At 43.4% G+C, this 13034-nt stretch overlaps 1 protein-coding gene across 3 annotated transcripts; it reads right to left on the reverse strand.

The window, feature by feature from the left end:
- Positions 1–1721: 1721 nt before the first annotated feature.
- Positions 1722–13034, reverse strand: npas4l (neuronal PAS domain protein 4 like). Of its 3 annotated transcripts, XM_060925051.1 has the most exons (10): positions 8993–13034; positions 8134–8271; positions 7476–7639; positions 5094–5248; positions 4901–4997; positions 4632–4812; positions 4270–4379; positions 3998–4124; positions 3003–3823; positions 1722–2039 (listed from the first exon to the last, which is right to left on the reverse strand). In XM_060925051.1, the coding sequence occupies exons 2-10, from the start codon at positions 8253–8255 to the stop codon at positions 2011–2013; spliced, it is 1806 nt and encodes a 601-aa protein (XP_060781034.1). In that variant the 5' UTR covers positions 8256–8271; positions 8993–13034; the 3' UTR covers positions 1722–2010. The 3 variants fall into 3 exon arrangements, with proteins under 3 accessions (XP_060781034.1, XP_060781035.1, XP_060781033.1); XM_060925052.1 differs by having other exon boundaries at positions 3003–3751; positions 8134–13034; XM_060925050.1 differs by having other exon boundaries at positions 8134–13034.

Here is a 13034-nt window from a genome sequence, read left to right on the forward strand (position 1 = left end):
GGTGATTGACAGTATGAATTTGTGATCTCAGAATCTGAGGCTGAAATGTGCACAAACCTCTGTGTCTGCTGCTTGTGTGCACGCCCTGGCTGTGGCTTAATTATGTGAAATGTTATATTCACAGGTGCGTTTACATGGGCTGACTTGTGAACCTTACACCTACAGTATGCCCTGTGAGCTGAAGCTCTCGCCTTGTGTTTAACACAGAATGGCATTGTCACTGTTGTGAAGTGGGTATTGTGTATGTATGTGTGTGTAGGTGTAGCAGTATGTTTCAGTAGAAATTAGAAAGACACTCGGAGAGCTCAGACCACCTCCAAGGCCAAATGCCACAATGTTAGTGAAAGATAAACTACATTTGTCGGATCTGCTCCAAAATGTAATGGGTTCTTCCTTGGGCCATGTTACACTTTTTCACCAAGTTTCATGTAAATCAGGCCAGGAATTTTTGCATAATCCTGATTACAGACAAACAAACAAACCAAAAGCATAGCCTTCTTGGCAGAGGTCATTAATCTGTGACTGGCGCATTAATGGGAAACCCGACATTTCAGAACAACTTCATTGTAAAGTCAAGCAACCCCTTATTACCAGCAAAAGAAAATCTTTGGTGCCAATCCTGTCTGTCTCTCACTAACTCACACACACAGAGCAGTGGTGCCTGGTGATATATTTTTTTTAATTAGAAGTCTTTATTTCACGGCTCTGTGTAACTAAAGTAAACGGTGTTCTAGTGATCCGTTACTGTCTCCGGCAGATATCCAGTTCCAGTGCAGATGGTTACGTCCAGCGAAGCCTATTTTCAGCAACATCATGACTTTTAAAATTGATAAATTGTTGTTATAAAGTTTTATTTTTAATGTAAATGTATGGAGGCACATCAGGGCACTGACTGGCAAACAGAGTTTATTTCTGGGTTTTGTTTGACTTTAATGTTATAATTGGCGGTTATTAAATGTTATTAAATATGGTTATTACCTTTCATGAAAGGTACATGAAAGACATGAAAGAGCTGGCCACCTTCACACTCATTAATATTTCACACCCCAAAGTGAGTCTCTGAGGGAAGCTGGAGATTTTACACAGAATGTTGTGGAGATAAAACTGAACAAATAACCCTCTGTTAATACTCCTCATCCTCGCAACTTGCAATTATTATTATTATTATTATTATTATTATTATTAAGTGAAATTAAATTAGACACAAACTGTTTTACATTTTTAACTTTATTAATATTACAAAATAAAATCAGACTGTAATCTATTGACAATAAGTTGAAAACAATGTGTCTAATAATTCAGTTACACACACACACACACACACACCCCTCTATACACATATCTGCAGATAAACTAAATTCAGCTGCCGAAGAGATTATAATATTATAATGTTTATATGTAAAATAAAAGCTGTGAGTAATTAAACAGGTGATGATGTCAGAGGTAGTGTTATTTGTTATAATTAATAGTGTTATTATTGATTACTGATTTTTGATGAGGCGGCACGGTGGTGTAGTGGTTAGCGCTGTCGCCTCACAGCAAGAAGGCCTGGGTTCGAGCCCCGGGGCCGGCGAGGGCCTTTCTGTGTGGAGTTTGCATGTTCTCCCCGTGTCCGCGTGGGTTTCCTCCGGGTGCTCCGGTTTCCCCCACAGTCCAAAGACATGCAGGTTAGGTTAACTGGTGACTCTAAATTGACCGTAGGTGTGAATGTGAGTGTGAATGGTTGTCTGTGTCTATGTGTCAGCCCTGTGATGACCTGGCGACTTGTCCAGGGTGAACCCCGCCTTTCGCCCGTAGTCAGCTGGGATAGGCTCCAGCTCGCCTGCGACCCTGTAGAACAGGATAAAGCGGCTACAGATAATGGATGGATTTTTGATGATTGAAAACATAGTTAGCCCGTTCTCATGGCAACAGTGAGGAAAGACAGCTGCTGATTCTCATGACAACATGACAAGGTACCAGGTCGGTGGCTCCCAGACAGAGGGGGCGGAGTCACAGATATGTTCTATTTTAATACAGAGGTTCATCATTAAACCCATCTGAAACACACACGCACAAACACACAGCACAGAAGACATTATCATATTATATTTTATTACAGTCAGTGGAACATGTTGAATTAACATTTAAACAACATGCAAACATCTATATGTGTGCTGTGTGTGTACGGTATATGCTGTGTGTGTGTGTGTGTGTGTGTGTATACTGCACGTATGTGTATGTACTAGGGGTGTGGGTATATTTGATACCTTGCTGTGTGTGTACGGTATATGCTGTGTGTGTGTGTGTGTGTGTGTGTGTGTGTGTGTGTGTGTGTGTGTGTGTGTATACTGCACGTATGTGTATGTACTAGGGGTGTGGGTATATTTGATACCTTGCTGTGTGTGTACGGTATATGCTGTGTGTGTGTGTGTGTGTGTGTGTGTGTGTACTGCATGTATGTGTATGTACTAGGGGTGTGGGTATATTTGATACCTTGCTGTGTGTGTATGTATATGCTGTGTGTGTGTGTGTGTGTGTGTGTGTGTGTGTGTGTGTGTGTATACTGCATGTATGTGTATGTACTAGGGGTGTGGGTATATTTGATACCTTGCTGTGTGTGTATGGTATATGCTGTGTGTGTGTGTGTGTGTGTGTGTGTATGTGTATATGGTATATGCTGTGTGTGTGTGTGTGTGTGTGTGTGTGTATGTGTATATGGTATATGCTGTGTGTGTGTGTGAGTGTGTGTGTGTGTATACTGCACGTATGTGTATGTACTAGGGGTGTGGGTATATTTGATACCTTGCTGTGTGTGTACGGTATATGCTGTGTGTGTGTGTGTGTATACTGCATGTATGTGTATGTACTAGGGGTGTGGGTATATTTGATACCTTGCTGTGTGTGTATGGTATATGCTGTGTGTGTGTGTGTGTGTGTGTGTGTATATGGTATATGCTGTGTGTGTGTGTGTGTATACTGCATGTATGTGTATGTACTAGGGGTGTGGGTATATTTGATACCTTGCTGTGTGTGTGAATAAAGGCTGAACTCATGTTGTTCCTCTGAACACCTTTCGAAGTCCAGCAGAGCCTCAAGAGCCTGAACCTCCAATGTAGCCCTGGGAACCTGCATTACACTGTCGATCACCTCCTCATCCAACAGGCAGGCCTCAGGGGCACAAGATTGTGAGCCAGAAATGTGGTCAGCTCGATGGGTGGAACTTTTAGTACAGTATGTATCAAAGCTGCTGGCCAGAGAGGAGATCTGCTGGGCAAGAATACTGATCTCAGCCTGCTCCATCTCACTGTAATGTAGAGCAGGAGGAGGCAGAGTCAACAGACCTGACCACCCATAATCCTCTGGGGCGTGGAATGTTCTACCACTTCCTGTCACTGATGAAGGAAAAGAATGAAAGTCCTCGAAGTACAGGAAACTCTCAGACAAGCTGCCAGGAAGTTCTGCGTGGTCGTCCGGAACACTGACCTCAGTAGGGTCACAGAACGGAGGCAGAGTCAGTGACGTGGAGTCAAAGCTGGGACATTGGAAGTTCTGAGGAGGGGTGGGGTAAAATGGGCAAAATGCTGAAGAGCTGAACAGGTAGTCTATGTTGCCATCTTCCTGTGCTGGAGAAGAAAAGGAGGAATTTGGGCTGATGTATAGAGAGGAAAATGCTGCTGAAGACACTCGTCTGTTTTTCCTTCTCCTGCTCTCAGTACTGCCCTCTGCTGGCCTCTTGGTGGAGTGCTGGGAATTCTTGGATACTGGAGGACTGAGGGATGGAGTAGAAGAAATTGATGACACGGCACTGAGTTTGTGTCTCAGGTCCACGGCCACGACTTCACTACAACACAACAAAACTTTCATCTTCTTTTTGTCCAACATCACTTCCTGTTCCTGTTTTCTCCAGGAAGTGCAGCTGGAGTTAATGATGAACGGCACACAGCGGGTTCACTGTAGCAGGTTAGTTGTAGCATGTAAACTGTAGCGTGTTAGCTGTACTATGAGGTATAATTACCTGATGATGTAATTGGTGCAGGTGATCATGTGACTCTGTGTGCATTTGGTAGCGATGATGTAAAGCCAAACCCAATTCAGCTGTTTATCCTGCACTCGCAGCACCAAGTCTACCTGCTCAGAGTGCACTGTACACACACACACACTAACACTGTGATAATCAACAACCGGTTGTGTCTCATTTTTCAATAACAGACACAGTGTGTGTGTGTGTGTGTGAGGGAGGGAGGGAGAGAGAGAGACTGAGTGAGTGAGACAGAGAGAGAGACTTACTCAGTTGCTTGTGTCCTCTGGCACTCAGTATGAGGTCATCAGGATGGATGATGCTGTACCAGGATTGACCAATCAGCTCCTCCACCTCATAACCCAAATGTAACACCACACTGCACGCGTGTGCACACACACACACACACACACACACAGGTTATGTCTTAGATCGTACCAATAGAAGTGTGTGTGTGTGTGTGTGTGTGTGTGTGTGTGTGTGTGTGTGTTACCTGTAGAGAGTGTGTGCATGAATCTCATGTCCGGTGTATGCGTGTGTTATCTGGTGTGTGTGTTTGTTACCTGTTGTGTGTGTGTGTGAATCTCATGTCTGGTGTATGTGTGTGTTATCTGGTGTGTGTGTTTGTTACCTGTTGTGTGTGTGTGTGAATCTCATGTCCAGTGTGTGTGTGGTAGTAAAGCTGTCTCTCTCTCTCAGTGACGGTGAACACAGAGCCACAATGAGACACTGCTGTGGGTCGAACACACGTAGCCTGACCAGCAGGGGGCAGCACTGTCTATTAGTCCTGAACACACACACACAACTCCTCTCTACAGATAAAGAGGGAGGGGGATATTCTTATTATTATCATACAAACTGACTGGTGTGTGTGTGTGTGTGTGTGTGTGTGTGTGCTACCTGTCTGTAGATTCTCGTCCTGCAGGTAAAATTTGACTTTTTGTGTGTCGTTGTTGGTGATCATGCTGTAAAATGTGTCTCCCTGGAGAACATCCACCTGACCAACATCATACTTAATTAAACATGCTCTCCATACGATGTCACAGATCACATGATCACAGCCTGTGGAGTAAAACGTGATGATGTCACTCACCATGGACAGGCCGAGGTAGTGAGAGACATTCTCCGAGACGTACAGTAACTTCCCTTCAGTCGTCATGGCTACCAAAAAACCAGGAAGTGCATTTAGGAGATCTTCACATGTAGGAGTCACACCTTCATCACTACCGCCGACACACACTCCATCACCTACACACACACACCAGTGAGTATAACAACACACACATACCAGTGAGTATAATAACACACACACGCACCAGTGAGTATAATAACACACACACACACACACACACACACAAAACCAGTGAGTATAATACCACAGACACACACACACACACACACACACACAAAACCAGTGAGTATAATACCACAGACACACACACACACACACACACACACACACACACACACACACACACACAAAACCAGTGAGTATAATACCACACACACACACACACACACACACACACACACACAAAACCAGTGAGTATAATACCACAGACAGACACACACACACACACACACACACACACAAAACCAGTGAGTATAATACCACAGACACACACACACAAAACCAGTGAGTATAATACCACACACACACACACACACACACACACACACACACAAAACCAGTGAGTATAATACCACACACACACACACACACAAAAAACCAGTGAGTATAATACCACACACACACACAACCAGTGAGTATAATACCACACACACACACACACACACACACACACACACACAACCAGTGAGTATAATACCACAGACACACACACACACACACACACACACACACACACACAAAACCAGTGAGTATAATACCACACACACACACACACACACACACACACACACACACAAAACCAGTGAGTATAATACCACAGACAGACACACACACACACACACACACACACACACACACACACACAAAACCAGTGAGTATAATACCACACACACACACACACAAAACCAGTGAGTATAATACCACACACACACACACACACACACACACACACACACACACACACACACAAAACCAGTGAGTATAATACCACACACACACACACACACACACAAAACCAGTGAGTATAATACCACACACACACACAACCAGTGAGTATAATACCACACACACACACACACACACACACACACACACACACACACACAACCAGTGAGTATAATACCACAGACACACACACACACAAAACCAGTGAGTATAATACCACACACACACACACACACACACACACACACACACACACACAAAACCAGTGAGTATAATACCACACACACACACACACACACACACACAAAACCAGTGAGTATAATACCACAGACACACACACACACACACACACACACACACACACAAAACCAGTGAGTATAATACCACACACACACACACACACACACACACAAAACCAGTGAGTATAATACCACAGACACACACACACAAAACCAGTGAGTATAATACCACACACACACACACACACACACACACACACAAAACCAGTGAGTATAATACCACACACACACACACAAAACCAGTGAGTATAATACCACACACACACACAACCAGTGAGTATAATACCACACACACACACACACACACACACACACACACACAACCAGTGAGTATAATACCACAGACACACACACACACACACACACACACACACACACACAAAACCAGTGAGTATAATACCACAGACACACACACACACACACACACACACACACACACACACACAAAACCAGTGAGTATAATACCACACACACACACACACACACAAAACCAGTGAGTATAATACCACACACACACACACACACACACACACACACACACACAACCAGTGAGTATAATACCACAGACACACACACACACACACACACACACACACACAAAACCAGTGAGTATAATACCACAGACACACACACACACACACACACACACACACACACACACACACACACACAAAACCAGTGAGTATAATACCACACACACACACACACACACACACAAAACCAGTGAGTATAATACCACAGACACACACACACACACACACAAAACCAGTGAGTATAATACCACAGACACACACACACACACACACACACACACACACACACACACACACAAAACCAGTGAGTATAATACCACAGACACACACACACACACACACACACACACACACACACACACACACAAAACCAGTGAGTATAATACCACACACACACACTCACACACTCTCTCACACACACACACACACACACACACACACACACACACACACACACACACACACACACACACGGTGTTCAGAAGCTGTTCAGAGTGCTCGAATGGACAATCTCTATTATTATTATAATTATTATTGTTGTTGTTGTTGTTGTTGTTGTGTCTTACGCGCGAGCAGGGCGGATTTCCGGATGAATGTGCAGATGACGGACATCGCGTGCAGGTAGGAGAGACGCTCGCGCTCTTCAGCACTGACTGGCAGCAGCGCGCGCAGCTTCAGGATTTCTGCGTTAATTAAATCCCGCCGCGCTTTAGAAGCTCCTTTAGTAGACCTGCGCGCGCACACACACACACACACACACACACACACACACACACGTGAGTATAATAACACACACACGTATCAGTTTTATAACATATGATTAGCTATGACTGATGACGTCACTTCACAGGAACCTCAGAGAAATAACTCAATTACTTTTGTTTTTAATTTAAGACTGTAATAATTTACAGTTTATTACATCCTTTAAATATTAATATGATTTAACTTTCTTTGTGATTAAGTCTTATCTTCATTAATTAATTTTCATAGTTTATTATTTTATGAAAGTGTTTATCACGAACATACTTTGTGTTTTTAGCAACATATAATAAATAATAATAATAATAATAATAATAATAATAATTATTATTATTATTATTGTTGTTGTTTTGGTAGTTGCTTGAGAAAGGTTCCTGGTGTTGTGCGTTTTGTTCTTTGTCTCATGTTTATAGTTGTATAAAATCCTAAGTTATTGTTATAAACGGTGCAGTAATCGAAACTCACCGGAACTTCCGATTCTTCTTGATGGAGCCGCGCGCGACTGGACAGGATGAGGTGGATAATGATGATAAAGAAATTAAGGTAGATGAAGGTGAATAATATGATAATGAGTGCCCGAGCGTCATTTCCGGTATTCAGCTTCTGTTCACAGAGAGGGAAAAAAAACAACACTGATTTAACTCATCAAATAAAACAAAATTCACCAGAAACACTAAAAAAAAATCACAAACTGTCACGGAAAAGTCTATCAGGGGAGAGAGAGAGAGAGAGAGAGAGAGAGAGAGTGCGCATGCGCCTCAGCTCCCAGTGTGTGTGTGTGAGAGAGAGAGTCTCCTGAAGGCTTTTATCCACCGCGCGCCAAACAGCCGCAAAAAAGGGCCTTGACGTCACAGTGATGTTACCAGCACGAGCGATAAGAATTCGCGAAGGGGCGTGGTTAAATAGAGGGGTGCGCTAGCAAATGGGCGTGGCTTCATAACCCTAAAATAAATATTTAGAAAAACTAATTCATTATTCTAATTTGATATTTTACAATCAAATAGAAATCAATTTCAAAGTGGCATAAAGTTCAGACATAATTAACTAAATGTTTAGTTGTAGGGTTAGGGTTCGAGTTCATTACATCCCAGTGTATTATTAAAAGTGTGTGTGTGTGTGTGTGTGTGTGCGTGTGAGACTGAACTCCTGATTGTGTATTATCAGGGACGTGTGCACACACTGATCAGTGATCTGCTCCTGTAAACATCACTATCACTGCAGAGCTACTGAACAACACACACACACACACACACACACACACACACACACACACTACAGTGTGATGTAACAATTATTAGCTTCTAACTAAATGGTTATTACTCACGGATCCTGTTCCAGTTCACAGTAAACAGGTTTTTGTTCTGTAAATAAAAATGGAGGTGAAATGTCTACAAATAGAAGATTTAAGAATCATATCTATACGCGAAGAAACCTGAAATTCAAATGCATTAAATTCCTGTATTGTTTTGAGTTTTCAAAAATTTAATTAGTGTGACAATCACAGACGGTTGCAGTTTTACTAATTTTTCCCCCAAAACAACTTTAAATAATAATAATTAAAAAAGTACAGTGATAAAATGAACATATTTAAAGGATAAAATCATGTAGGGCTTCATTAGCTCAGTGCATGTGTTAAGATAAATAAAATAAATCAATAATAATAATAATAATAATAATAATAATAATAATAATAATCACTCATCAACACACACACACGTTCTATTAGTGTGATGGAAAGACAGTTTTGTTTGTATCATTACATCTTTTACATTTTGTGTGTGTGTTTCAGAGAGATATTTTTTTAGTCCACTAGCCTAGCTAGCTAGAGCAAGAGACAGACAGAGAGACAGAGACAGACAGAGAGACAGAAAGAAAGTTTCCTGTGTCTCTTGAGGGACTCTACGTCTCTGGCAGCCGCCAGCTCACACAGGGCGTCTGCAGGCAGCACTTAACCAGATAACTAACACACACACACACACACACACACACACACTCTTTATAACAGAGTAGTACTGACAGACTGAACACACAGAAAGGAAACAAACCTGAACATAACTGTGATTTATTACTCCAGATAGAGACACTGATATAGAAATAGAGAGACAGAGGCAGGCAGAAAAAAAGAGAAAAGAGAGAGACGGAAAGGGAGTATGAGAGAGAGGGACCTAAAAACACTTACACAGTGAACAAAAGTACGATTCGCATGGGATAAGTATTACCTATGGACCTCTGGTAATTCGCAATTACCCCCGCACCTCTGTGCACTATAGCGAAACCGTCATACTGAACACACAAACCAAACCTGTGACTGTATCAGGTAAAAACACCCTGTTATGGAGAACTCGTCTCCATTCCCACTCAGTCTTCCATCAGACTAAAGTAATGTGTGTGGTGTTCTCCCACCTGACTGGATCTAACAGGATCTACAGAGCGTGAACCTCTGTGAGATGTTTAAAGCATGTGAGACCGGATATGATGTACAATTCATTCCAATTTCCAGTTGTGTTTGTTGATGTTTGTCGTTTTAAGTTTGTGGCCGGAGGTTTTACAGTGAGGCAGTTTGAGTCTTCACACTGTGGAGGTGTCAGTAGTTTCACCACAATATCACCGGATCATCATTTACAGTTTCCCACACATTGGAATACTTGCACGTGAATACTCACACAACCTTATAGTACACAAAGAGCAGTACGCCATAATCTATAGGTTGTTTGACTCAATGAACCAGATTAATCCAGTTCAATAGTCTGAATAGTCAGAAGACATTTGTTAGTCATCATAGTTGGTACTTAACTAAGATTACTGCATACTGAGGATTAAAATTTAGCGACTTCCATCCATCCATCTTCTACCGCTTATCCGGATCTGGGTCAAGGGGGTAGCAGCCTAAGCAGAGCAGCCCAGACTTCCCTCTCCCTGGCCACCTCCACCAGCTCTTCTGGGGGAATACCGAGGCGTTCCCAGGCCAGCCGAGAGATGTAATCTCTCCAGCGTGTCCTGGGTCTGCTCCGGGGTCTCCTCCCAGTAGGACATGCCCAGAAAACTTCCCTTGGGAGGCGTCCGGGGGCATCCTAACAAGGTGCCCAAACCACCTCAACTGACTCCTTTCGATGTGGAGGAGCAGCGGTTATTTTGTGACTTATTTGCTAAAATAAATAAAGTCTATTGACTTTACTCATTTTAGCAAATAAGTCTGAAGGAGAATGTTGTGTGCGATAGGTAAATAATAATGAACATATAGTGTCTTGCAAAAGTATTCACCCACCTTGATGTTTGTCCCATTTTGTCGCATTACAAGCTGGAATTAAAATGGATTTCTGGACGGTTAGCACCATTTGATTTACACATGCCTACAACTTTAAAGGGGCAAACTGTTGTTTTATTGTGATACAAACAATAATTAAGATGAAAAAACAGAAATCTGGAGTGTGCATAAGTATTCACCCCCTTTCATATGAAACTCCTAAATAAGAGCTGCTCCAACCAATTCACTTCATAAGTCACATAATTAGTTGATTAAGATCCAGTACACAGCCTGGGTTAGTCTAGACCAAAACGCAGTTACACAGTGGGCAGGGGAGAGGTGCGGCCTGAAGAGGTGGGTCTTCAGTCTGCGCTTGAAGGTGAGCAGGGAGTCGGCAGTCCTGACCTCAATGAGAAGGTCCTTCCACCAATGGGGAGCCAGGACAGATGGCAGTCTTGAGCAGGTGGGACAGAAGTGGAGAGGAGGGGGGCCAGGTAACCAATAGTAGTGGAGCATAGGGATCTGGCTGGCATGTAGGGGTGGAACAGACTCTGGAGGTATGCTGAACCTAACCCCTTGAGAGCCTGGTAAGCTAGCATCAACATCTTAAATTAGATGCGAGCTGTGATAGGTAGCTAGTGAAGGTCAGCAAGCAGAGCACTGATATGGGAGGAACGAAGGAGGTTGTAGACCAGGCGAGCTGCAGCATTCTGGATGAGCTGCAGGGGTCTGATGATGGCAGATGATGCAAGGCCAACAAGGAGAGGATCAGCACTTGGCACAGGAGCTGAGTAGAGTAGGTGGTAAGAAAAGGGCGGATCCTTCAGATATTGTAGAGGAGGAATCTACATGTCCAAGTCACTGCAGCGATGTTCGCCGAGGAGGAGAGTTTGTCATCGAACACGACCCCTAGGTTTTTTGCACTGGGTGAAGGTGACCTAGAGATGTCCCCCAGGGAGAGGATGATGTCCGGGGTGGAGAGAATGGAGCAGGAATGTAGATGATTACCTCCGTCTTGCCTGTGTTGAGCTTCAGGTAATGGTTGTCAATCCAGCTCTGGATCAGTACCATTACATTACATTGGTCAGGTGCTCAGGCAAGCAGAGATGCAAGCTGAGATCTGCATGTCAGAAGGAGGAAAAGAGAGAAACAGTTGGGTGTCATCAGTGTATCACTGGTAGGATAGACCATGAGCAGAGATCATCAGGCTGAGAGACTGGGTGTAGCAGGAGAAGAGAAGCGGACCAAAGACTGAACTTTGAGGGATGCCGGTCGTAAGTGAGCGTGATGCTGATATAGTATCAGACCAGTTAACCTGGAAGACATGACTGGAGAGCTAGGACTTGAACCAGTCTAGGGCTGTCCTGCAGATCCCTAGAACTGATAAGGATAATAGGAGGATGGGGTGATCAACAGTGTCAAATGCAGCAGAAAGGTCTAGGAGAATCAGGACCGAGGAGAGGGAGGTGGCACATGCTGCATGAACTGCCTCACTGACAGAGAGAAGCGCAGTCTCAGTTGAGCATCTGGATCAGAAGCTGGACTGGTGAGGATCCAGGAGGTTGTTCTAAGAGAGAAAAGAGGAGGGTTGGTTAGCAACAACATGTGCAAGCATCTTTGAGAGGAAGGGGAGAAGAGAAACCATAGTTCTGGATGACAGAGGGGTCCAGGGTCAGTTTTTTCAGTAGAAGGGTGATGTGGGCCCGTTTAAAGCTGGAGTGGAGCAGATTCCAATCTGGGCAAGCAGAGCAGATTCCAATGTGATGTGAAATTACATGTAGTCAAGGTTTCTGTGCAGCAGCTCTTTCCGCCAGATACTAGCACAACTATATTTCAGATCTGTGGGAAACACTGTTTATGTCACCTCCAGCAATGTCACCACCACACATTAATCCAACGATTCTAAATCCAATGGTTCCCACTGGAGCTGTGACAGAAGATTAGCGTTAATGTTACTGGGTCACCAGAGGAGAGATTTGTGTTCCCACTTTACTGTTTTACTCCCGTTGACACATGACACCATTCCATCAATAAATGGTTTTCAGTGTCAGTGTGAATGAGGTAATGGTGAACTCATACTGAACACATACAGTGGTGCTTGAAAGTTTGTGAACCCTTTAGG

Source organism: Neoarius graeffei, chromosome 7 (assembly GCF_027579695.1).
Source record: "Neoarius graeffei isolate fNeoGra1 chromosome 7, fNeoGra1.pri, whole genome shotgun sequence".
NCBI lineage: Eukaryota > Metazoa > Chordata > Actinopteri > Siluriformes > Ariidae > Neoarius > Neoarius graeffei.